Here is a 27,967-nt window from a genome sequence, read left to right as displayed (position 1 = left end):
CATTGTTGCATAGAACTAATTAATTATCTAAGATATATATTAAGAAGAAGAAAAAATGGAGGGTCTTATGAAGATGCTGTGCCTTGTTGGTTTTGTAGTCCTTGTTGCAGGTATTCATAGTGTTGAAAGTGCTGGTGAATGTGGAAGAGGTACTACACCAGATATGGAAGCATTTAAGCTAGCTCCTTGTGCAAGTGCAGCACAAGATGAAAATGCTAGTGTCTCACAAACTTGTTGTGCTCAGACTAAGAAACTTGGTCAGAATCCAAGTTGTCTTTGTGCTGTTTTGCTCTCAAACGTTGCTAAAATGTCTGGTGTTAATCCTCAAATTGCTGTTACTATCCCTAAACGCTGCAACTTTGCTAATCGCCCCGTTGGTTATAAGTGCGGACGTAAGTAACTAACAATTCCATTAGTTTCTTCTGAATTGTCGTCGTATAAATGATTTCGTTTATATTTATTTCTCTTTTTCAAAGTTCAATGTAACATTAATTATTGACGTGTGAAATGAGATTATAGATAATTAACAGTATTATAGGAAAAAAAATGAATAACTTAAAAAACGACGAAACTTTATTGTTAAAAATGTGAAACGGTATGATACTAGGAATTTTTATGTTTTTTTCTTCTCTTCTATTTGTCAACTTTCTTGATGGATCAATATACTAACTACTCTTGTAAAATTCTGATTTTGCAGCTTACACTCTTCCTTGAAAGAGTTGAGGTTGTTGATGAAAGCAAACATAAATGGGATACGCATTGTTGCTGTTAGCTACTATTATGGTCATCACAACTTAGTTGTGTTGTATTGTAACTTTCTTGTTTGTTTATAGTGTGGATAAGACCTAGCAGCTGACTTGTGTACACCCTCATGAATAAAACATGTTCTTTATCAGTGGTTTATTTTATGTGCCTACTAAAACTTTTTAGTGGATGCTCTTACATCATATTTTAATTACCGTTATTACGGTTGATAAAGAATCATCTCAAATTCTAAATAGACTTGATTTCGAACTCCGCTAAAGATGTGAGGATCTTGTAATTGATTATGACACAACTAGTTTTGTAAACTGTTTTCGAACTTTAAGAGCCTTCAGAACCTAACCAACATAATCTTTTCTATTATAAAAAATAATAAACAACAGCTGAAACTTAATAATAATACGTCTTTCATCAAATAATAATAATTTTAAGTTTGCATCTATTACAAATTGACATTTAGGTATACAAACTTTTTATCGGTTGGAGAGGAATAGATTCAAATCTCTTAAGCAAAATTTTGTAAACGGAAAAAGTGTGGTTGGAAGATGAGTTCAAATTAAAGGTGACGAGTAAGATTCCCTTAATTAGTCATCTTTAAGGGAATATGACTATCTACCCAGATCGAATTTAAGATAAATATTCATTTTTTTTTCTGCTATATATCTGTGGTGAACTTCAATCTGGGTCCATTTCTGTCGTCGCTAGCTGTTTTCATTGTTGTGTTGTTTTTGATTGGCTTGTGGTTAAGTTTGAGTTGTTTTTTATTTTGGGTTGTCTTCGAGCTGGGCCCTTTTACGAGCTGTTTTGTTTGCACTACCTCCCCACATGTCGACTGCCTGGGCGATTTGTCTTCGGAATTCTCATGGGCTGATCACTATTGCTTCGAGATTAGGAATTAGTGTCTAGTTTCATTTTTTTTGGGCTGATTATGGTGTATTCTCCAGTAGGTTGAGAGTTTTTGAGGGGTGCCTTAGTTATTTGTTTATGAAGTTTGGTTGGTCGATCGCTTTTGCTTCGAGATCGGAAGTCAAGTTCTAGACTCTAGTTTTTGGCTTTGTTTGGTGTATGGCAGATCGGGGTCGATTGGTGGTGGAAGCAGTTGAATGAATGTTTGAATAAGTGATTTTCTTGTGTTTATTTAGGCTCAATTGTGGAAGAGAATGTGAGGTGTTGTTATAGGGATTTTGGTGGGTTTGTTTGTTTTTAAAGGGGTTTTGGTGCGAGTATTGAGAGATAGATATTTGGATCTTGTTTCGATGAAACATCTAAATAACTAAGGGCCGGGTTGGCAAAAAGATCAAAAACCGAACTGAATTGCTGAAATGAACTGAACCAAAAAAAAAAAAAAAACTGAATCATTACTAACAGTTCTGAAACTGAACTGAAACAGTTCAGTTCTTTTCAAAACAGTTCAGTTCGATTCGAAACAGTTCAATTCAGTTCGAAACAGTTCAGTTCAGTTCAATAACTAAAATTTGATTTTGATTTTTTGTTCATATATTTTTCAAAGGTATCAATAATAACAGTTCAGTTCATAGCAGTTCAGTTCGGTTTGAAACAGTTCAGTTCAGTTCAAAATACAAACATTTCAGTTCAGTTCAATTATTTTAAATTTAGCAAACAGTTCAGTTTAGTTCGATTCAGTTTTCGTTTCGAACTGAACCATGCCCACCTCTGTAAATAACATGATGGGAATTGGGTGAGGCATCATCATGAGAATTGGAAGTGGAAATAATCATAATCGCATCATTTTGATTATATACCAAGATCTTCAAAAAAATATATTAGATTGAGCTGGTAATGTAGTAGATGCGTCATTCAATTCGTAGTTAGAAAATATCCTAATCCATGTTTGGATGGTATAGAGAATGGACCCAAAGATTAAAATGAATTAATTCAAAATAATGAGATGAATAATAATATGTTCTTGGAGAAAAGGGTAGACATGACTGTTTTGGACGTGGACAAACTTAACAAAATCTTTATTTGAATTAATTTTTAAAAAATTTCTAACAATAAAATTGAAACGGACACATAAAACCTTCACATGAATGTTGAAGGTCAAATTGATTACAAAGCTTAAAACCATAACAACAACTTGATGGATTATTCACAATAGTGATCCTTGTCAAGATTATTTGATGCAAAATCGACATTAAATAAAAGAATCCATTGTGCACTTGACACTTGATTATCAAGGTTAGCTAAAGTAGAGGATGGTGGTCCTGATTTCTTTTATGGCTTATTTTGGAAGCCATGGATTGATAATAAGTTGCAAGGATTTGACCATTTTTAATGTTCACAGAAAGGACCTTGGCGCTTTCCATGAATCTTATTGTTTTTCTTCTTGACGAACTAGATTATAGATATGTTAATATGAAGAATATAAATCCATCAGAGGGATTCAATTGTGAATATATGAAAAACTATCATGAAGGAAATTGATAAATCTTTTAGCAAGTATACTAAAACTATCGAAGTAATAAAAATAAGTTCGTTTCTACGAGGACTGTGTTAATCTCAAAATTTCAACAATGATCTTATTAGTTAGGATGTGTAAAGGTTATTTTGTTGCCCTAGGAAGTAGGTTTTTGGGTGCATAAAAAGTAAGTAACGAAAAGATAAAATTTGTTTGGAAAATTATTTGGAGATGAATGATTAAGCCGGTGAATCCGCTATTGCTTTATATGAATCGTTTACCTCCCTTTACTCTCAATAATTATTCGTTATCTAAGACAAATTGACTAATTAATTTTCATCTATCTCTTGACACAAAACTCTTTCCTAAGTTATAACAATTTAATCTCTTAAACCAATTGAATAACCACAGAAGTTAGTTCTGAACGTTAATTCCTAAATCATAACTCACAACTTCCTATCTCAAGTTTCATATGTAAAGTTAAGCAGAATTACTATTTTACTCTTAGAAATATTTCCATCTTTTCACAAAAACCTCAAAAACTTGTTCTGAGCTGAATTGACCATGTACAACAGACTTTTTCTCTTTAAAAGTTATCAAACAGACACAAATATAGTGTTGACAAGTAGTCATCAGAAATCCATGGCATGATCTTGTTTATGTTGATCAAGAATGCTTTTAGCGTTATCACATGTACATGAGTTGACTTGAGTAATGTAATTGAGTTCATCCAATAGAGAATTGAGTTAAGTGAAGTAAAGAGAAACAAACATGGGTTCATGTTTCAGGGGCAGAGATTGATTGTTTCAATTTGTATATTAAAAGAACATTTGATTCAGAAAATTAATCCTTTAAATAGAATCAGATTTATGTTGCAGTTTGAGCATAGAAAATATTATGATAGATCTTACAACAAACAAAATTAAGGATCCAACTAGCAACCAAATCATTGCTTTTTCATTATCATTTAAAAAGAGTAACAAACAAGATGAGTATATATATATATATATATATATATATATATATATATATATATATACATATATATATATATATATATATACACTTGCTTTTTCATTATCTCAATTATAGTTTGGGTTAATAGTGTTTTTCACCCCTGTAATATATGTCATTTTCGGTTTTCGCCTCTATAAAAACCAAAATCAAACCTTAATAGGTCATTCAAAAAACCAAAATTTCTTGAAAAATATTTTGAAAATGGGCCTATTAGAGGGGTGTTTTCCGGAAGAAAAAAAAATTACGAGGGTGCAAATCAAACCAGAAATGACATATATTACAGGGGTGAAAAACACTATTAACCCTTATAGTGTTAAACAACTTTTTATATATAATAAAGATTGTTGTTGGTATCATTAAATAAAATAAGAATTTAAAATATATTTTTTTGTTATATTGTTGGTGTCATTGAAATAGATAATCATGTTTTGTTTGGTTTGTTATAACTTGTAAGCAACAAACATTTATATTTTTAGTTTTATTCAAAATTAAAATTTCAGAAAAAAGACACCGTTCACAATTTTCAAACGTTAGAGCAATAAAAATAGCGGAAAGATGACACATGAGTGCCCGTATTTTCGCTGGTAAAATATAAAGTTTGAGTATATTGTGAAATTTGTGGGATCCATTTTAGAGTTTTGGATAGATGGTATGAATATTTTGAAAGTATAGTTGAGTGGTTTAAATCCTCTATACAAACATTTGAGAATGTTTAAAATGAACAATACACATGGCATCTCAAAATAAAATTTAAAAGAAAAGTTACATGTGGCAATGTAAGATTGAATCATAAAAGTCATAATCCAATTACACCATTTAGGACAAACGTTTTTTTAATGACACCATTTATGACATACTAAAGTATAACCAACAATCAAATAAAAATCTTTAACAACAAAATTTTAAAAAATAATCTAAATAAATAATTATATAAAATAACATAATTTCAAAATTAAAAAACTAGAATTATAATTTATTAAATCTGTAAAAATAGATTTTTCTTTTATTTATTTATAAGATATATTTTGCATTGATTGAAAAATTACAATCTCAAATGACTACATTGCTTCTTGCATATGAATGTTTTTTTTGTCAAAATAAAAAACTAAAAAATATGAGATATATATTATCACGGATAAACATAAGAAAAAAAATTGAGGGAAAACATTCTGCAATAATAATAAATATCTTTGAAATAAACCAGAGACTATTATTTTTCAATAAAACTATATGTTTGTCATTGATAAATAAAAAAAATATGGGACAAGTTTTTATCAAGAGAAGGAAATACATGACTTGGGTTGCGGGCCAACTACCTGACCTAGTAAACCACAAAAGCAAAACCCAATAATTTAATACAAAAAGGGTAATAAGAGATAACAGTCCTAAACAACCATTATCACGTGCAATCCAGCGAACCCACGTAGGGGTGCAATAATCCAACGATCATCTGCCAACACAGAATTGACCCAAGTTCCAACAACTATCTTCAAGTATCAGAAGACCATAAACACCGTTTCGATTCAAAGCAACCAATTACGAACCGAATCCACAAAATCGCAGTGGTCTTGAAACTTCAGGCGCAGTCCAGATCAAGGGATGAACAAACGACATTAATCTACCACTGTCCACCAATGATGCAAGAAGCAACCACGACGGATAAAATATTTTAGGAATGATTAACGATACTACCGTCAACACAGAGCATCTACACACCTAGCCGTTTCAAAGAACATTATGATAAAACCAGTCATGTTGAATCGAGATATGCATCCAACAAAACAATGCCAGAACTAAAAAAACCCATATCTTCAAATCCAGAAAACCAGATTCAAGATTTTTAGACAAAATCACAGAGCCGAAACAAATTCACCACTCATCTTCATTTCCACAAAACAAAACGAAAACAAACACCAATAAAAAAATGAAAAAATAGCAAAAAGAAGACCGAGACTAACTCATAATCGCGTCAACACCATAGCTCTACAATACAACGACGATGTTAAACAAAACCAGTGACCACAATAGAATCAACACACACCAAGACTCTGAAAGGATAGCCGCTGCGGCGCTTCATCGACGACGATCTGAAACTCATAAATATATTTTTCATTTATACATAAAAACACGGGACATATATTTACCACTGATAAACATAAAAACCTGTGACACATATTTGTCATCATTGCGGCAAAAAAAATATTAACATATTATTTTTAACAAATCTATACTGACATATTTAAATATTCACGCTGCGTAGATACTTTTCATCAATAAATAAATAAAATAAAATAATTTGAGATTGAAAAATAATAGTCTATCACACGTGCATTGCACGGATTAACACACTTGTAATTAGAAAATGTGAAATAATATAATATATTAAGTGGGTCCATTTATACCACCCATATGAATGACATGGATGTGGATGCTCTTATAAGAGATTTAATTAAAGAAAACATATGTATATAAACATATATATAATAGGGTGGGATAGAAGGGGGGGTTAGAGCCCATGCTTTCCGCCCTCTCCATCAGTCACTAAGGTTTTGTTTGCGAGTTTGGAGGAGAATGGAAGGGAGGGTTTGGAGAAAAGGAAGGGACTTTGGGAGACTTATTTTTCTTCAAAATATAAAAATCTCCTCATTTGGGAAAATTAAAAAATTATATTAAGGGAGGATTTTGGGGGATTTGGAAGAGTTTATATGAATTCTTCAAATTTAATATATGTTTTCATAATATTCTTAAAATTAACATATATTAATCGTGAACATTAATTGATCCCTCGCTAAAAAAATATTCTTTTAAAAAAAGTAAAAGATTTCACAATTTTTTCATATATTTATGTTCTCACAAAACCTTTCCTTCTCCTCCCCTTTAAACTCTCAAACAAATTCTAAATGTCTTATTTTTTCTTTAGAGTGGTAAGTGACCCAATCAACATTTGGCACAAAGTGTCATCGTCGCTGCATGATTCAATGAACCATAATTATCACATGTCACCTAAGGAGTCACAAGAATGTTGATGGATTAATAGATTGATGAATGCACAAGGGTCTATGTTTGAGGTTGTTGTTCCTTCAAAAAAAAAAAATGTTGAGGTTGTTGTTAGGTGAAAAACAGTTGATGAGTTTTTAGAAGAAAGTGTCGAAAAAACTGCCGGTGGTACATCATGATGAACAAATGAAAATAAACGACTAATGTCAAAGTGGACAAGTAACCCGTCAATACAATCTACTTACTATCCCTAGGATTTTACCATTTTGTCCCTTGGAGGGGTATTTTAGTAATTTCCTATTGATGGGGTGTGGTTAATGCCACCTCATCATTTTAGGGTGCATTTTCCATTTTACCCTTCACCATTTTTTTTAATTATTTTATAATTTTTATATTATTAATAACTTTATAATTTTTATTTTTTTTTAACTATTTTTCAATTTTTTAACCCAAATTCAGTTGCTTCTAAATTGCCGTTGTGGGAGAGTAAGGTATCGCTTGATCCTACTTTTTTCCAACTTCTCTACATTTTTAAGGAGAAGTTAGGTCAAACACACTATCAATTATTTTAATTTCAATATTGTTTAATCATCGCAACCTCACAAATATTTTTATTCACACTGTCATTTAATGATATCAAATACTATTATTTCCTTTCTTTAACCTCGCAAATATTTACACACACACACATTAACGTTTAGAGTAATATTTTATGTCCGTCTGCCTGTGTTTTTGTTACGCTGATGCATATAATTTTTTTTAGTGTTGCTTGGTTGAGTGCTACCTCGCCGATTTTTTTTAACTATTTTCCAATTTTTATATTTTTAAATACTTTTCACAATTTTCCAATTTTTTTCTCCCAAATTCAGTTGCTTCTACACTGCCATTGTGGGAGATTAAGATACCGTTTGACCCGGTTTTTTTTTTTACTTCTCTACATTTTTAAAAAGAAGTTAGGTTAAACACAATATCAATTAAGTACTTACTAGAAAGGGAACATTTTTTAATGCATAGAATTGAATCACTACAAGAAACATTACCTTTTGCCAGGGGCAAAACCCTTGTCAAAAGGTCAGAATCCCTGGGAAAAGGGACGTTTGTGAGGGAATTTCCCAGGGGCGGAAGCAATGGCAAAAGCGCTCGTCGCAAACATTTTGCCAAGGGTTACACCCCTGGGAGAAAAACGAGGGGCTCAACCCCTGGTATATGGCGTGGCTTTATTCCTGTCATAACCCTTGGCAAAATCCCTCACTTTTTGTTGCTGTGCAGTCTGCTCTCTTCCGACACACTGTCGCGCTTCACACTTCTGACTGACTGATGGAAGGTCAGATCAGGTCAGGGAAAAAACCAGGGACTTGCGAGGGGTTTAACCCCTGGCAAAATGTATATTATTTTTTAAAATAAAAATGTATTCTTTTTAAAACCGAATTTTTTATTAATTAATTAATAATTTTACAATAGTTTTAATTAATAAAATGAATTTAAATAAATTAAAAATTCGATATTTTTTAAAAGTTGTTTTTCAAATACAATTAAATGGTTCAAAAATCATTTTAATTAATAAAATATATTTTAAAAAATATAAAATTATTTTTAAAACACAATTAAATGCATATAAATAAAGCAATATCACACATACACTACTATAAAGCTTAGTGTTTGACCTTTTTTTTTCTTTTACATTCTACTATAACTATAAATTAATATACGTATAATAAACAAATCTACCTAAAAATAAGATATTGAACATGTATATCTTCCAAACAAAATCATCATACATATTTATTACTAACCATCAAAACATATATATTTTCTACAAATAATTTCATTTAACAACATATTTCCAAAAAACAATAACATATACATATTATATGTAAATACATGCATTTAAAATTCGAAATCATAAATTAAAATAACAGAATTAATAAAAAAAATTTCTCTAATTGCAGTATTTTTCACTACCATAAAAATAATTTATTACCTAAAATCCGTAATAGATTTGCAGGAAACAAAAAAAACAGATCTACCATGCAAATAATTATAACATCATATACATAAAAAAATAAACAATATCATATATTTAAAAACAATAACAAATTCAAAAAAAATATATACAACAATCAGCATGTATAACAACAACAATATTTTGAAGTAGAGAAACTAATAACTTGTTGAGACTTAACAAATAACAGATCTAGAGAACAAGCTGCTTAGCAAGGATCTACACAAGAGGTGGTATAACTTTGACACTGATACAAATGAAATTAAAAATATTAGTGGAGTAGTAACAAAAAATAGAAACATGAAAATATAAGTTAAAAGAGTATTAACAAATTTAAGAGGTTTAGTGCTGCTGGAGAAGAGTAGTTTATATAATATAATGAGTTGATTTTTTTTTCTAAGTGTTAACTGCATATGAGAGCACCGATGCATGCTTATATAGGGAGAGAGAAAAGCCAGGGGTACTACGACGGAATCCCCCCTCTCATTTTGCAATCATAGGTTAGGCATAGGTAGCTCAGAACGGTCATATTTCTCAGAGAAAAAGCCAGGGATTTCATGCAAAAAACCACGGCCTAAACCCCTCACACGTCAGCTTTATCAGCTTTTTGCAGGCACCGGTCAACTCATCTGCATTTTGCAGAGATTCATGTCAGTCCGACGGGCTGTCCGTCGCAGAAGCCCTGGGTTATGGCCTGCAATGGGCTGACAGTCTGCATTCTTGTCTCCCACTTTGAATTTAAAAGTGGCGCCAAAAAAAAACCAGGGATTGTCTACATAAAACGACGAGTTTGGCCCTGGTTTTCTTCATAGGGTCCTACGTCTTTTTCCCAGGGGTTGTCCTTGGCATTTTCCGTGGTATATTTACCAGGGGTTTTAAAACCCTGTCAAAATCCCTGGCAAAAGGTAATGTTTCTTGTAGTGAATGGAATGAGCTTTGGCCAAAAGTTGTTGAATGCTACTTTAAAAAACTACTTCTCGACAATATATTTCACAAGTACCTCTTTTCAACTCACGCTGGGAACCTTTTCTTTTATTTTTTAATATTATATTTCAATATATTTTCTTTTCATTTAACTTTATTTTATTTTATTTTATTTTTTTGAACAGTTCCATTTAATTTTATTATCTTTTTTTCAAAAGATTTTTATTATCTTTTTATCACTTATATATTTAATTTCAATATTGTTTAATCATCACAACCTCACAAATATTTTTATTCACGCTGTCATTTAATGATACCAAATATTTTTATTTTCTTTCTTCAACCTCACGAATTTATACACACACACATTAACGTTTAAAGTAATATTTTATGTTCGTCTGTCTGTTTTTTGTTACGCTAAAGCATATAAATTTTTTTAGTATTGCTTGGTTGAGTGCTACCTCACCGATTTTTATTAACTATTTTCCAATTTTCATATTTTTAAAAACTTCTGACTATTTTCCAATTTTTTTATTTTTAACTATTTCCTAATTTTTTTTCACAAATTCAATTGCTTCTACACTGCCGTTGTGGGAGATTAAGATACCGTTTGACCCTTTTTTTTTTTCAACTTCTCTACATTTTTAAGAAGAAGTTAGGTCAAGTACAATATCAATTAAGTACTTACTAAAAAAGGTACTTTTTTTAATGCATAAAATTGAATGGAATGAGTTTTGACCAAAAGTTGTTGAATGCTACTTCAAAAAACTATTTCTCGACAATTTATTTCACAATCATCTCTCTTCAATTCACGTTGGGAACATTTTCTTTTATTTTCAAATATTATATTTCAATATGTTTTTTTCTTCCATTTAATTTTTTTTAGCCGTTCCATTTAATTTTTTAAAGGATGTTCCATTTAATTTTATTACCTTTTTTTCAAAGAAATTTTATTATCTTTTTATCACTTATATATTTAATTTAAATATCGTTTAATTATAACAACCTCACAAATATTTTTATTTACACTATCATTTAATGATACAGAATATTTTTATTTTCTTTCTTCAACCTCGCAAATATACAAACACACATATTAGCGTTTAGAGTAATACTTTATGTGTGTATGTTTTTTTGTTACGCTAATGCGTATAATTTTTATAAAATTTTGATTTTAATTAAAAGTAAAATTGTAGATGTCTTTTCTTCAAAAAAGGTATAGATGCCTAAAAAAATTATGCTTATGTTATATATATATATATATATATATATATATATACACACACACACACATAAAAGGTATAGATGCCTAAAAAATGTATTATTTTCTATTTTGTCAACATCAGATGATAGAATTTTGTATAAGTTTGATAATGACCCGAAAAATATCTTTCCTTATGTAGTGGGAATATAGTTGATGTAACACTATGGGAAAAATACTCCGTAGCTTTATCATTTACCATCTATTTACCTTGAGTTCCTTGCTTCCATTTTGTAGTCAATGGCAACCCAAATATATGTAACAATTGGTCAGGTTCGAGGTTGGTCATCAACCTACATCATCCGGTTGTGAGAAGTTTAAGACTTAGTAAGTTTGCATTATGATTTCACAATACAGTGTTAGAGTAACTTATTATTTCACAATCCGATTTGATTGATTTTTGACCATGTTTCTTGAATTGTTGTCGTGACTTTAACACTTCTCAAGCTCAGAGTCAAACTTCAGTTAGAACTTAAGTCAGAGTTCGACTTCTTCTCAACGTACTTCGTACAACGATTTTTCCAAACTGTCACATGTTAGGCCAATTGCTGAATTTATAAACTTAGTCAATGTCTGCTTTTTTATGCACAAACATGCTTTGAGTTTTTTTACGCACAAATTAAAAATACATATTGCATTATTCTTTATTTCATGTGCATAATTTGTGTTAGAAAACATATTGCATCACTATTTGGAAAACAACTAAATTCAATCATAACCAGTTTGGATTGTATTATGAGAGTTGCACCAAATGTTCGAAGACATCAATGTCAAATGGTGCTAGCTATATATGCACATGCGGAAGTGATGCTTAATTTCCATTTGTTTCAACAATGTTAATTGGTCAACGGGGTGCATATAATGTACATGCATGCATTTATCTAGACTTTATATGAAGATAATAGGATGATAAATTAGAAGTCATGTTACATTTTCTTTAGCTTAAAATCAGTCATGCTACCTTTATTTTATAAATTATATGTAACTATATTCGCATACATCTTATCCATGTAAATATGCATTAGACTAATATTGCAGTTATTTTCCTGTTTAGCATTTCCCAAACGAGGTGTCAAGAACAATTCTGAAAGGAAAACGCAAAACAATCACTCTCATTGATGACCAGACACAGAGACAGTATAACTGTCATCTCATTACCGCCGATAGAGTAAGCTATGAAATTTACTTGGGTGGGCAGTGGTTCAATTTCTGCAGATAACGAGTGATGGAAGAAGGTGGTAAGCTCATCTTTGATCTCGAAAAGTCACAGAAGAACTTGCAAATTCGAGTTGTTCCAAAGTAGATCTTTGTTGTTGAACTATTTTAACTTCTACTATTTTGATGTATCGCTTTGGACTGTAGTCGTAAACTATCTTGACTTTGGGATGTCATTTGTTCTTTTCATTTTGTCTGATGTAAGTATTGGCAAAAATTCCTTTTTGGTTAGTCTATGAAACTTGCAATCTCTTTTATAAACCTAACTATTATGTAACGTTAATTTGTACATTGTTGGTTCCTTCATTGGTTCCAATTAGTATCATGTTAATTGTAATGTTGTTTTCCTAATCTCTTGAGAAAAATAAAACATGCTATTTTCCTACAGTAAATCTTTACAATGCTTTGGTAAATGTTTTAGAAATGTACATATATATAACTTCTAATTAACACTGCAATTTGTTTTGTACCTAACACTTCTCAAATGAGATATCAATGACATTTTGAAAAGGAACACGGAAAATAATCACACTCATCGACTAACAAGCTCAAAAAATGTATAATTGTCGCTTGATAACGGCAAAGAGAGCAAGTTACAAAAAATACTTAGGTGGCCAATGGTTCAAATTTTGACGAGAACATGTGTTAGATGTAGGTGATAAGTTAATTTTTTATCTAGAGAAGCCACCTAAAAATATGCACGTTCAAGTCGTTTCCAAATAAAGATTTGGTGTTCATGATCCGCACTTTCAACATATCACTTTAACATTAATCCTAGACTAGATTATCTTCACTCACTGATGCTACTTCTTTGCTTGATTTCATTTGATGTAAATATGGGTATTACAACAAAACTCTTTTTTATAATTTTCGATAATATGTAAATTCACACATCATTGATTCATTTATTGGTTCCAATAGTTTTCATCCTAAATATTATGTCAATTCCTAATCTCATAAACTGATTATATGCTTTCTAAATCAGGTCATACATATTTTATGATGAATCATAATTGTTATCACGATTTTGGGGTATCAAGTCATTAATTAGGCTTGAACCTTTCAATCTTTGATATTCTCTATTTTTTCTTGGGAAGGGCAAAATTGAGAAAACCCTTAGAAATTCTAAGTTCGGGGGTCGTTTTCGTTACGGGAAGGTGTTAGGCACCCGCAACGACTATAGTACTCTATAGGAACCGTTTTCCTAGTTTTATGTCTACGCTTTATTTTTAATGCTATTTATTGAAAAAAGAAGTTGTTTATTTAGGTTAAGAATGGAGGGAGAAAATGTTTGAGATTTTATTTTATTGGACTTTGAGAGGTTTTGACCTCTTGCCTACATACCCTTTTAAGGGATCAAAATTTCATGTAGTTCTCTTTCAAAAATGTTTTTGGTGTGTTTGATTGATTTTAAGTTTTTTTTTTAAAATGGGTTTTGAAGAAGAGAAAGAGACTGTAAAGGCATGAGAGAAGAAAATGGTGAATGGTTGGTTGAATTATTATTAAAAATGTCTAAGTTGGAATTAGAGTTCATTTGAGTTTTTCTTAAGAAAATAAAGGGAAAATTCAATGGAGTTTTGACTCCAAGGTTTATTAGGAAAAATTTTCAAGTGATGGAATTTACTTATTTTGGAAAATTGATATTTTTCTAAGTATCGCGTTTCCTAAGCATACATCTAAAGCGGTAAACATACAACGTGTGTGCGTGTCGGTGCTTGTGTCGGTGTACATCATTGGAGAGTCCATTGTCCGTTACATTGGCCCTAGTTTACATTCTATGGTCTTGCAAGAAATTAAAAAAAGGGAAATTAAACTACCTAAAATTACATGCCAACTTTAACATAGAAATGAATAGTAAAAGACCTAAACTATAAGAAATGGAGATGAAATGATAGAATGCTTATGAGGTGAATGAAACAAGAAATAAAATGGTTAGTAGAATAGGGTATAAAATGATAGGAAACAAGTAAGGAGATATTGAATGAATGGCAAAAAAGAGAGTAATAAAGTGGTAAAATATGCCCAAAACTTGTCATAATACCTAAACATGTACATGACCTATAATTCTCTCATCATAGCAATTTTAAAGGGTTTTATTTTATACCATAATGTGAGAATAACAAGAACACATTCAAGCCAAGAATTATGACATATTTCTAGAGATACTTTGCACTTTATTTCTTTGACAAAAACACACATTACTTGCAAAACAAGAAAAAATGAAAATTCACATCCACAAACGGTAAAACACACATATGATCAGAGACATATTCATCATGAAATTGCATATCAATCATTAATATCGTGCCAAGACCTCATGCACAAACTATGGCAAGAAAATTCACAAGTTTAGTCAAAAAATGAACAAATCAATAAGAAAATATCACATATATTTTTTTATCATTTTTTAACATGAAAAAACATCACAAAAATATCAAAAATGCATCAAGAAACACATAGAAATTTTTAGGAATTTTTTTACAAGAAAAAATTAGACAACAGGGGGTTCACATAACAAGAAACAGGGTGTGCATAGCAAGAAAATCAAGAAAACGCAGGAAAAGGCCCAAGCCCAACGTCCACTGGATCCGGATGCACAGGAACCGTTGGATTGATCCAAGATGCCAAACCCTAGATCTAAGGGCGCAGAAAGGAAGGGAAAGAACCGGAAATAAACCAGACCGATTCAGTTGTTTATAAAAGGCATTGGGGACCGGTTTATTTCATTTCCTCCTCTTCTTTCTCTCTCTTCTCTCATCCTAGTGAGAGAAGCTCTCACTTCTCTCTAAAAAGTTTCTGAAAAAGGTGGGAGATGATCTTCATCTTCTCTGGGGAACCTTGCTTCTCCGACGTGGTGGCCGGACGCCCAAGGGTGGCGGCGCCGCCGCCGGAGTTGAGCAAGTTTCTCCGATTTCGATTTTTTTTTAAGATTTAGATATCCTTTTTAGTGTTAATCACGAATCCGAACTTATTTTTTTCAAAATCGAAGCGAAACTCTCTAGATCTACACTTTAGGATTCAGATTCAAATTTTTTCAAAAAAACAAAATCACATCACATGCAGCTAGTAAACGCGAGAAACGAAAAAAGGATAACGAAATCGTTACCTCCGTTGGATCTGTTAGGATCTGGAGATAATAGTCTACGAAAAACTTCGATTTGGTTTCGATCTGGCGCGATTGAGCTTTGTTTGAGTCGGATTTGGTGTCACTCTTCAGATGCTGATTCGAACTCCTTCCATATGCTTGATTCCGATTCGGTTTTGTGTTCTCACTCCAAGATCCGGTTCGGTTTGAGTGTTTATGAATCGCTACGAACTTTCAATATTGTGATTTTGTGGTTTGATTCCTCTTTGTTTCTTTCCTTCTTCTTCTCTTTCCTCTTCTCTGTGATCGGTGCTGGAGTTCCTCGCCTCCGGTGAGGAATTCGTACCTTGAATTGCAGAGGAATCAATTCAATGATGAAGATTCATCAATGAATCTTTGAGAATTGATGAATTTGTTGATGAATCTGGTTCTGGAAAAGTTAGGGTTTTTGCTTGTTCTTGATGATTTTCTGAATTTTGATCTAACTGAATGGAGAGAGAAAAATGGAATTCTGTTTTGGTGATGTGGCACTGATTCTGTGGATCTGTGCAGATTTGTGCCTTTCATAGGCTGCCATGTGTGCTTGAGACCCAATGGGAGAAGGACACCTGTTTTTGGACTTAGGGACCTCTCTGCAAAAAAAGAAAAATTGAAGGACTGGACTATAATTAAGAAAAAGGACCTAAAAATGCAATTTTAAAAAGTATTGGACTAAAATGCAATTTTAGAAACTGTTTCAGGGACTAAAATGCAATTAAAATAAAATTGGACTAAAATTGGTAAATTGGACAAAACGTAAAGTGAAACCAAAAATAAAATCAACAAAAAGGACTAAAACGAACCAATTACAAAAATGAGGTATTTTAAAATACCTCTCTGCCAAAATTTTGACAGGAAAAGACCAAAATGCCCCTAGGGACTAAACTGACTCAAACTGACTCAGATACAATTTTTGAAATGGTTTTTTTAAACAAAGATTCAACAATAATTTGTACAGACAAGTTAAAAAGACTCAGAGACAGTTACAGAGATTAAAATGGGCTCCAATGCAGGAAATGACCAAAATACCCTTTTTGTATGATTTTTTGAAATAAAATGCAAGAAAAGTAATGCAATGATTCAGAGAGTTTTTCAAATGACTTGTAATGCAAGAAAGACACTTTGGATAGTTTTACGCAAGAAAATCATGATTGAACATTGAGACAGAGACAGTAAAATAGGCAAATGAAAAGAGAGTAAAGATTCAGAGTAAAACAACAGTAAATTGACAAATATCAGTGTTGAAAAAGAAATTTGAATGAGTATTTTTAGGTCCAAAATCAGGGTATAACAATAATGTTCCGTCGTTTTAACATCTCTTCTTTCAAAGAATTTTTTTATCGAATACGTTATTGAACTCGTGCGAAGCACAAGTTTGTAACTAGTGTAAAGTGATAAAAGAGGAACAAATTTTCAACAGAACTTGTATTTTCTCATTTATTTGTTTTTCATATAAATAATGTTTTTTGAAAGATTTTTCATATAAATAGATGAAATCATTTGTACAATAAATAGGTACTTCAAAACAAAATAAACGACCGCCTAACTTTACTATTGTATAAAATAAATACAATTGATGTGCTAATAAAATTTATTTAATATAAATATTTAAATGCTAATAAAACTATTTAATACAAATATTAATTTGAATGTTAGTAAAACCTATTTAATATATTTATGTCATAATATTCGAATGATAAGCTTTTATCTTGATTTTTCTCAATTCTCTTTTTAATTGCCACGATATAATCTTAACAAAATTCCTACAGAAAGTAGTTTTATGCATGTTTGGATCATCTTCCACCCCTAATTTTGCAGCATGCAAAGATAAGAGCATGAAGATAATTTGGCGCCTCCTTTGCAACAGACTTTCAACTAAGGACAATTTGGTGCGGCGGAGTGTCCTTTCTCAAGATGACACGGTGTGTGTGTTCGGATGTGGGAAGTCCGAAACAGCAGCACACCTGTTTTTGGGATGTGACATTTTCGAGTCTCTTTGGTCTCATGTTTGGCATTGGTTGGGTATTTCTTCGGTTTCTTAAGGTGATCTCCGTCAACATTTCATCCAATTTACTACTACGGCGGATGTGCCTAGATTCACTCATACGTTCTTCAGGATCATTTGGTTTGCCTATGTTTGGGTTCTTTGGAATGAGAGGAATGACCGTGTATTCCAAAACATGGCGTCTAATTCTTCTATTCTCATTGAAAAGGTTAAACTGACTTTTTTTTTATGGCTGAAATCAAAACAGATGATATTTAGCTACAGGTGGAAACAACTGCTCCTTTGTATGGGAGTCCACTTGTAATTTTTTTTATCTGTTTTGACGTTTTGGTGGTGCTTCCCTTTGGTTAGCACCTTGTTCTTGTAAATACTCTTGGGTGGTTTGCCTTTTGCAGGTCTTGTGCGGGGTAAATCACATGTGTTCATATATATCATTCTAGTTTGTCCAAAAAATAAAAGAGCATGAAGATAAAAAGAAGAGTTGTGATATTTGTATAACCATATCTAACAACTTTGATAACAACTTTTATTTACTCTCTTCCTATTAGTCCAAAACAAGAGAGAGAGAGAGAGAGAGAGAGAGAGAGAGAGATTCAAAATATAATGTAAGTATGAGAGAGAAAGTTGTCAAAAAGTTATCAAAAAATCGATGTACATATATCATTTCTCTAAAAAGAATAAAGAGATGATATAAAGATATAAGAATCAAATCTCTTACAAGTTACAACTATTGTACCTTGAAGCAGCCGTAAGAACCGTTAGATAGCAATTGGTGCACTATATAACACTTGTAAAGGATCAAGTTCACAACGTACAATAGATAAAATATAAAAATAGATTCCCTTTTACTTGAAACAGAAGATTATTAGATTTCTCATGCTATAGTCAACAAAAATGGTCTATAGTAACTATGCTGAACTATAGTACTTTTTTTCTAAACTATATGATGACATTCTCTCATTACTCTTTTAGTAGGCATTTTTCATGTAATTTTAGGGGGTTTTTTATTGGAATTCATGAAGCTGCAAGCCGCAAAAGACAAAGAAAATGAAGTTTGAAGTATTGGAAATCGGCCACCGATTAGATAGATCGGCCACCGATTTTGCTGCCAATTTACAGACTTTGAGTTCGACAAAAATCGGCCGCCGATAAGCATAAATCGGACGCCGATTTTACACTATTGGGCCACGCAGTTTAGGATTTCGGCCACCGATTTTGGAGCTCGGTGGCCGATTTTTATTAGCCTATAAATAGTAAGAGGTGTTTTCTGAAGAAGGGTTCACGAATTTTGAGACCTAAAGGCATATTTTGGAGCAGAGACTTGGAGATCTGGTGGGAAACCATCAAAACTAAGAGTCAATCATCCTTCACTTGTATGAATCCTTTTTCTTATGTTAGTTAGCTTATACTTTAGCTATGAGTAACTAATTCTTTTGTGGTTAATTCCTGAGATGAATCTGATGTAATCCTATGGGAACCCTAATTTGTTGAACTCCTTTGAACATTAATGAAAGTTTAGTTTTTATTCATATTACTTTGTGCTTAGTACCTTATGTACGTTTATGATAGACTATTAATCCTAGCGTCGTGAATATGCATATTGATCATAGAAATTGAATGACCACTAACCCTGGCTTTTAACTCCGAATTAGGTAATAGGTTTAACCTAAGTAATCAAGCTAGAGATAGATCATTATTAGGTTATGATATAGGGATTAACGTTCGTTAATACCTCCAATGGTTTTGAATTCACTTAAGAGATTAAGGGGTTGTCACTTGCGGGGAGAATTCTAGGGCAAGAGATTGGGTAGAATTACTAAGTTAATCCGTCGTGAAACTAAATAATCATTGATCGTATTTAGGAGTGCAAATTACCATAGGAGAGCTTTGGAGGATTCGAAGGACTTAACCATACTTCTCTCGATTTTCTTAAAAACCAATTCTTTATTGTTTTTAATCAGTTTATGTTACTAAATCAACTCAACTGCCTAGGGCACCAATATAAATTTATACATCCTTTTTAAAATGAATTTGCTAAGTAGAAGTTAAATACAGTCCTCGTAGAAACGAACTTTTTATTACTTCGATTGAATTTGGTTCACTTGCCAAATATCTATCACTATATATAGTACTTATATCTCTACCAAGTACATTACTAAATATTTTAACAATGCACCAAGAAACAAGAAGAAAATCTTAACAACCAAGCATGTACAACAACCAAGGATATAGAGGGGATGGATCATATTTTGGACATAGTACATAAATAAACATAGGCTCAATTTCCAGAAAACTAAGATAAGAAATAGAGTGGACAAGCACCTTAGTTAACCAACTGTGTTGTACATGTTTCTAGATAATTATGCTTCATAGGGTGTGGACCACACTTTATCTTTGAAAGGCTTTTTAACGTTTAACATTGTGTGGAAATTTGTTGGCTTTCATGGAATGTAATAAAGATGGTTCGTGAATCTATAACCTTTGACACTCTTTAAGAATATTGCATTATTCTAAGTACTGCATCGTCTACAACCAGTGAAAGTGTAGCTAAAAATGACCAATGAATATATAGTGATGGCATAAACTAGATATAATTTAAGTGTGTCTCCATAAACAAAAACACATGGTAATCACATTGTTCACGGATGATTCTCAGCTGGTTTTGTTTGTCAATTTTCAAGGAGAAAATTCACCAAAAGTTTGCAAGCAAGAATCATAAGTACATACATCAAGCTAAGCTTCTTAGTTTTAAGAAATTGTAATAATCAATCCTTTGACACCGCTTGTTTGGGGAGCGTTGAGAGCAACAACGAACCAAATAATTAAGATTATCAAGAGATTACAATACCACATCTTCACCCGAAACTTTAAGGTGTTGAATATGTGGATCGTCTCTCTTATATATTATCCTATTTTGAATTTACTCAAACTCGATGTGTGACTATCGTTCACAATTAATACCAATAAATTAATTCTTAAGTCATCAATCAAACTAATCTCTATGTACACATGTCAATTTTCGGGTTTTCGAATCTCTCAATTGTTAAAAAAAGTTGAGAGAGCTATGTGCAAAATTTCACCATTTTTTTTTTTTAACAAACAATTTCACCATTAAAATGCATTGCGACATTTACAACTTATAAAAATTATAAGGAGGGCCAAATACATTTTAACTGTGAGATATTCCACATAACCATCGCGTTTTATTATTATTATTATTATTATTTGAGAAGATCCAAATCCCAATTTTAGGGTTTAATGATTTTCAATTTGGAAGATAATTTAATCCACTTGAATTGATCTGGTGGTAGGTTTAAAATTTGAGAGTGTATTCCTCCTTAATGTCTCAGGTTAAATTCCCTCCAGTATTAATTTGGGTGGATTAATTTAGCTTAAAAAAATCGATAGATATTTTAAAGTTTTCATAATTTCAAAGGTCAAAATATACAGCTCTAAAAATTTAAGACTAAATTGATGATTAACTTGAAAAGAATAATACTTACATAGTCAAAAATAAATCTACAACACACTTGTGTCTTAGGGTAGGGTATCTATTATAATTTTTTTTTAAAAGTTATGATATTTGAACATGCCAAATATCTTAACATTTATTTAACACCTCATTTTTTTTTCTTTATCTCTTTCTTCTAATCACGTAATCAACATATCATATTTATCACTTTAATCTCTCTATTTCTTATCTTTCAAAGAGTCAAAGTGGTTTGCAACTTTCATACCATAATATTTATCAAAATTATGAGAGTGAAAGCCAAAATGGGTTTGTGCTTCCAAGAGTGTGTTTGTTACTTTTCTAAAAACATTAAAAAGTACTTGACGTTAGATACGTCTCAATGGGATAAAAGTACATGGACCATAAGATGAAAAGGGATAGGATGAGTTTTTTTTCTCTTAACAGACATATACTATATATTTGTTGGAATGCATACTTTTGAGGCATTTATGTTATAGTCTACCTATATGAGAATGAGGATCGCTTCGTTGAGTTCAATGACTCGACTCTTCATGAAAAGAATAACAACACAAGACCTTAACAAACATGTCATTTTTACAATTCGATCAGTGGTACCAAGATTTCATGTGTGAGTTATACACATTTGTTCTAATGGATAGTTGGTTCAAAGCTTGCATATTATTCTATTTGGGGATGAGTGAAAACTTACTTACCAAGTAAATGTTCAAATAGTGAGATACCTTTATCAGAAACCATGAGATTTCCGAAATAGTGGATTTAGATATATTTTGAAAGTTGCATTGGTTGAATGGAGACCTTTCAGTGAAAGGATGTAATGCTTGATTCTTGAAGCAATGTAACCATTGTGTCTATTCATAAAGAAACTCTTTCGAAGAGTTGTTACTTGTAAACAAAAGGGCATAAGTTTTTCTATAAATATTAAATAGAGACACTTTGGAGGCAGACAATCATTCAAAAAAAGACACAAAAATTTCATTCTTGTGAGTTAGAATTCTGCCAAAAATAATATTAAATCATTGATTGATACGTTTGGTGTGAATGTGAATGTCACGTCAAGGGTCCCATATTATCTTGAAGGGGATTCGCCAGTATACCCTTTTGCATCTGGTTAGCTTAATTGGTAGGGTGAATCGAACCTAAAAGTTAGTATGTCACACATAAACTTCGGAATTTATGTTCACTCTTCATCATGTTCATCTTCATCATTTTCTTAGTCAAGTTCTTGCTCCAAACCCCAACAAAGGTTCTAACAAATTTTAGGCTAGACCTAGTAGGCTAAGAGTGATTACTGGGCCATCTGAGTATTTAGAGGGTAAAAAGTGAATGAATAGGGTTTGGCTAGAGACTTCCTTTTATAGAGAAGGATTGGGGTTTGTTTCCTAGGATTCAACAACCTTTTCTACTAATTGGGGACTACATGTCCCTCAAATACAATGACGGGTTAGGATATTTGAATAGTGGGGGCACCATATATAAAAAGTTGTAGCATTAATAATTGTCTCTAATTGATTTTTTATATTATGGAAACTTTGAATGATTTTCTCATTTTCAAATATCAATAAAAATATATTTTTCTATATAAACAACTAAACGATCACTTAACCAGTAATCTCCCACTAAATTTCGCATCTGATTCTTGATAATATTCGTATTATCAAGAAAGAATTTGAGATATATGATGATAGGTGCGTGCCAAAAGAGAAATGATTTGTATTAAGTGTGGGCCATCTCATCAAAATGTCAACGGTTGGTACATTATACTACTAAAAAAATAAAGGTTGTAAAATTTGTGTGGGCACAAGCCCACACATAGAGCAGCATACATCCTTCCATGCTAAAGTATCAAGTTTATAGTTGTGACCAGATATTCGAGCGCTTCCTAGTGCCCCAATCTTCGCCCTAGTCAGTTAGATGATTAACCTCCAAGCTATGCGATCAAGGTGTTCGGGTCTTGCGCTTCGTCTCTCTCCAACCAGGCACGGGGAGCGATGGGCCTATAGGCGAAGTCACATTCAGTCTACAATCCCCCAAGCACGAGGGTCGGTCGACCCATCCAATTCAAAAGTTGAATTAAACCAATAAATTACGATCAAAGTAGGGCCATAATAGAGTCTACATAAGCACTCCTAGTTTAGGGGTATCATTGAGCTAAGTGTGTGTGAGCTAGTGTTCTGTGGTAGTTGGCTTAAAAGTTGTTCCTAAGCTTTCAAAAAGGGCAATGAATCATTTGCTTGAGAATGAGGTGTCACCCTTACATAGTCCCTTAATTTACATACTGCAAAAAATGGTTACACCTACAAATATGAAAATAAACACAATTCTCACCGACCTTGATATTGGACAACATAATTAACAAATTTGTGTCTACACAATTTTTTTTATTACTAATGGTGCAATAAGATATAGTAAAAACTCACCTATTAGAACTAGTGCAAGCTCCATTAATCTAAGTGGATGACTAGACCAACCACATTTTTAGTACTATAAAATCCCACCAAATGCATGGGGTTGTTGCATAGAACTAATTAATTTCACTAAGTGATTTAGACGCATATTAAGAAAAAAAAATGGAGGGTCTTATGAAATTGCTGTGCATTGTTGGTATTGCAGTCCTTGTTGCAGGAACTCATAGAGTTGAAAGTGCTGGTGAATGTGGAAGGGGTACTACACCAGATAATGAAGCTTTTAAGCTTATTCCTTGTGCAAGTGCAGCAAAAGATGAAAATGCTAGTGTCTCACAAAGTTGTTGTGCTCAGGTTAAGAAACTTGGTCAGAATCCAAGTTGTCTTTGTGCTGTTATGCTTTCAAACGTTGCTAAAATGTCTGGTGCTAACCCTCAAATTGCTGTTACTATCCCTAAGCGTTGCAACCTTGCTGATCGTCCCGTTGGTTACAAGTGTGGACGTAAGTTACTAACTACTCTCTGTCGTTTTTGTAAAAAAAATTGTTCGTATTTATTTATTGTTTTCAAAGCTCAATGCAAGATATTAATTATTGTTTTTTCAGTAATGATTTTAACTATTTAAGTGAAATAAAACTATAAATAGTTAAGAGTATTATAGAAAATAGAAAGATAAATAATTCTTTCAAAAGTAAAAATAAAATATTGCTAAAAGTCTACCTTCTTTTATAGAACTAGAAATATATATCCCCGTGAGCTTAGCTCAATCGGTAGGGATATTGCATATTTTATGCAGGGGCTGAGATTCGAACCTCAGACACCCCACTTCTCCATATTTAAAATGTGTGGGCTTTAGCTAAAAAAAAGAACTAGAAACATATTTACGCCTTAAAAATGTCATGTAAGTATGCTGCTAATATCTGTTTTAATTATATGTCTTTTTTCTTGGTACATTAATATGCTAATTCTACTTGTAAAATCATGAACTTTGCAGCTTACACTCTCCCTTGAAAGAGTTGAGGTTGTTGATGAAAACAAACATAAATGGGATATGCATTGATGCTGTTAGCTACTATTATGGTCACCACAACTTAGTTGTGTTGTATTGTAACTTTCTTGTTTGTTTATAGTGTGGATAAGAGCTAGCAGCTCACTTGTGTACACCCTCATGAATAAAACAGTTTCACTTTCAGTGTTTTATTTTATGTGCCTGCCAAAAAAAGTTAGTGGATGCTTTTACATTATATTTCAATTACTATTTAATATAGTTGGTATGGATTTAATTTAGATCTCACAAAAATCGGATTTTGAATATCGTTGTTGATGTAAAACTTGTTAAAAAATACACTACATTGTTTGAGTGGGGATTGAACTCGGATCCTTTAAGCGAAGTCTTGTGGATAGAAAAATAAATGGTTAGGAGGAGAGATCTCATTAAAGATGATTGTTCAGATTTTCTGATGGAGATTAGTCATTGACAAAATTGATAGATACTTTGCATCAATAACATTAAAAAAGAATGACATTTGGTGTGTAAGAGAAAGTGGAAGGAGAGGACAAGTTTTGGACATAGTAATTAAATAAACATAGGCTTGAATTCTAGAAACTTAGGATAAGAAATTGAGTGGACAAGTTAGTTAACCAGCTGTTTTGTACATGTTTCTAGATAGTTATGCTTCATAGATCGTGGACCACACTACACCTTTGAAGAGTTTTCTAACTGGTAGCATTGTGTGGAAATTTGTTTGCTTTCATGAAGTGTAATAAAGATGGTTCATGAATCTATAACTTTTGACACTCTTCAAGAATATTTTATTATTCTTAGTAGTACTTCATCATCTACAACCCGTGAATGTGTGTAGCTAAAAAAAGATTTAAGAATATATAGCAATGAGATAAATTAGATAATTTTTAAAGTTCCCTCATACGCAGGGCGTGAGAAGGGGTCCCCCAATTCGTATATAGTACGCAACCTTACTCTGTCCTTTACACAAGAGATTGTTTCCAAGATTTGAATCCGACAACAACTTTACCGACTGCGCCAAGGCTCCCACTTTCTTCAGTCATTACATATGAAATGAAAATTACATAAAGGGGAAAGCACTAAAAATAGGGCTTTACCCCTTAATTTAAAAGCTAGCTTCAGCCACATTAAGGTAGCTGATGATACATATTCCTTTACCATAAAACTTATACCGTTATTCTGTACATGAAAATGCAAAGAAATATGTATATAACTATAGTTTCATATTGTGATTCTGTTGTTTGGTTGGAGAAAGAAACTAGCCATCCAATACTTCGTCACTACAGCACAAGTTTTCCATGTTACAAAATTGATAGACAATGAAGCTTTTAAGCTAATTCCTTGTGCTCAGGTTAAGAAACTTGGTCAGAATCCAAGTTGTCTTTGTGCTGTTTTGCTCTCAAACGTTGCTAAAATGTCTGGTGTTAACCCTCAAATTGCTAGTACTATCCCTAAGCGTTGCAACCTTGCTGATCGCCCTGTCGGTTACAAGTGTGGGCGTAAATAACCAACGACTCCCTCAGTTTCTTTTAAGCTGCCGTTTTTTAGGAACAAATTTGTTTGTATATACTTGTTGTTTTTAAAGTTTAATGTAATACTATTAATTATTGTTTTGTCAGTAATACCGTAAAATGAGATAATAAATATAGTTAAGAGTCACAGGAAAAGAAATAAATAAATAATTTCATTAAAAGTAACAATATTTTTTGCAGGAAATCTATTTTCTTTTGTGGAAGTTGAAACAATTTTGTGCCTAATAAACATGTCAAATAGCATGTTGCTAATATCTGTTTTGCTTTTTGTAATTTTTTTTATTGATCAAATATGCTAATTCCTCTTGTAAAGTCATGAACTTTGCAGCTTACACTCTTCCTTGAAAAAGTTGAGGTTGTTGATGAAAACAAACATAAATGGGATATCCATTGATGCTGTTAGAAACTACGAGTGCATCTTTGCTTCTTTTACCTTTGCTCAATTTATCCCATTTACCATCATGGATGTGTGACATCTGGCCAAAATAAAACCAAGGGCTAGGATTAAAAGTTTTTCAAAAAGCTGAAAAACATAGCACACAAACACACTATGGTGTATTGTAACTTTCTTGTTGGTTATAGCGTGGATAAGAGCTAGTAGCTCAGTGGTGTAAACCCTGAATAAAACAAGTGTTTTATGTTATGTTCCTAGTAAAAATTTATAATGGATGCTTTAACATCATATTTCAATTACCGGTAATTACCACAGTCGATAAAGATTCGTCTCAAATTCTAAAAAGACTTGATTTTGGATCGTGCTTCAGATGTGATGATCTTGTGACCAAATAAGATGGAAGTAGCTTGATAAATGTTCTTTGAACCTTAAGACTATCTGAACCAGATGAGCTTCCAAGACCTAACTAAATACATAGCATGATGCTTAACAAAATAATGAGAGATGAAAATTGGACAAAAAGAGTGGTAGAATGAGAATTTTTTATTTTTTTTACTTAAATAACATTGCATGATGCCTAACAAAATAAGCAAATTATTATGCCCAACCAATGTTTAGCATGCAAAATATATTAGGAAATTGCTCTTTACCCTTGGTTTGTTCTCAAACACTCTGAACCAACACAAATACTTCTAACGATAATTAACTACCAATCAGTTAAACTGATTTAAAAAGTGATTGAACCGATCTAAAAAATGTTGCCACTTAACTACCGTTTTTTTGGGTGAGCAACAGTTAACGGCCTCTCAGCCATCCATAGTTGGATTTTTTTTCTCTCAATTAGAGGTTGTTTAAAGAGCAACATCTATGAAGCACAGACACTTATCGGATTAGGCGTGTCCCGTGTCTGACACGCGTCGGTGTCCGACACGACACCTATGATTACACTAAATTATATCATTTTATCAAATTATTATCCGTGTCGTATTCGATGTCTGTGTTTGTGTCCATACTTCATAGAGCAACATTCACTATATTTTATCAATGTTGTCGTCTTTTCATGGTCCCCTGATGTTTAATTTCGGGCTTAGCCACCGGGAATAACATCTTTAAATATTTCATCCTTGTTTGGTGTGAAAGATAAAAGGGAAGGATATGAATATATCTTTTATATGATGGCCTTTGGAGAAGGATAGAGTTGGCTTATGTGAAGAGATGGTAATAGAAGTTTATGATATGATTAGCAAGGAAAATTTTTAAATTATAAAATAAAATAGATAACGATAATTTAGTCCACTTAGTTTACAAAATTTAAATTTGCTAGGTATGGCTCAAGTGCGTAAACCCTAATTTTATTTAGAGATAATAATACATGACTACAATTGTTTTGTAGTCGG

General features: G+C 32.1%; 2 protein-coding genes across 4 annotated transcripts; both read left to right on the top strand.

Annotated features, from left to right (window-relative positions):
* LOC11407869 (putative lipid-transfer protein DIR1) lies at positions 1-24,820 on the top strand. 2 transcript variants are annotated; one of them, XM_039828359.1, is made up of 2 exons: positions 1-392; positions 24,615-24,820. In XM_039828359.1, exons 1-2 carry the CDS (start codon positions 56-58, stop codon positions 24,629-24,631), a joined length of 354 nt encoding a protein of 117 aa, XP_039684293.1. In that variant the 5' UTR covers positions 1-55; the 3' UTR covers positions 24,632-24,820. The 2 variants fall into 2 exon arrangements, with proteins under 2 accessions (XP_039684293.1, XP_003623166.1); XM_003623118.4 differs by lacking the exon at positions 24,615-24,820 and adding an exon at positions 698-903 and having other exon boundaries at positions 2-392.
* On the top strand, positions 23,721-26,588 carry LOC11416539 (uncharacterized). 2 transcript variants are annotated; one of them, XM_039828358.1, is made up of 2 exons: positions 23,721-24,123; positions 26,505-26,588. In XM_039828358.1, the coding sequence occupies exons 1-2, from the start codon at positions 23,787-23,789 to the stop codon at positions 26,519-26,521; spliced, it is 354 nt and encodes a 117-aa protein (XP_039684292.1). In that variant the 5' UTR covers positions 23,721-23,786; the 3' UTR covers positions 26,522-26,588. The 2 variants fall into 2 exon arrangements, with proteins under 2 accessions (XP_039684292.1, XP_003623161.2); XM_003623113.4 differs by lacking the exon at positions 26,505-26,588 and adding an exon at positions 24,615-24,825 and having other exon boundaries at positions 23,724-24,123.
* The last annotated feature ends 1,379 nt before the right edge of the window (positions 26,589-27,967 follow it).

The sequence above is a fragment of the Medicago truncatula genome, chromosome 7, assembly GCF_003473485.1.
Source record: "Medicago truncatula cultivar Jemalong A17 chromosome 7, MtrunA17r5.0-ANR, whole genome shotgun sequence".
NCBI lineage: Eukaryota > Viridiplantae > Streptophyta > Magnoliopsida > Fabales > Fabaceae > Medicago > Medicago truncatula.
Note: the sequence above shows the minus strand (reverse complement) of the source record. Positions and strands in the feature narration are given on the sequence as shown.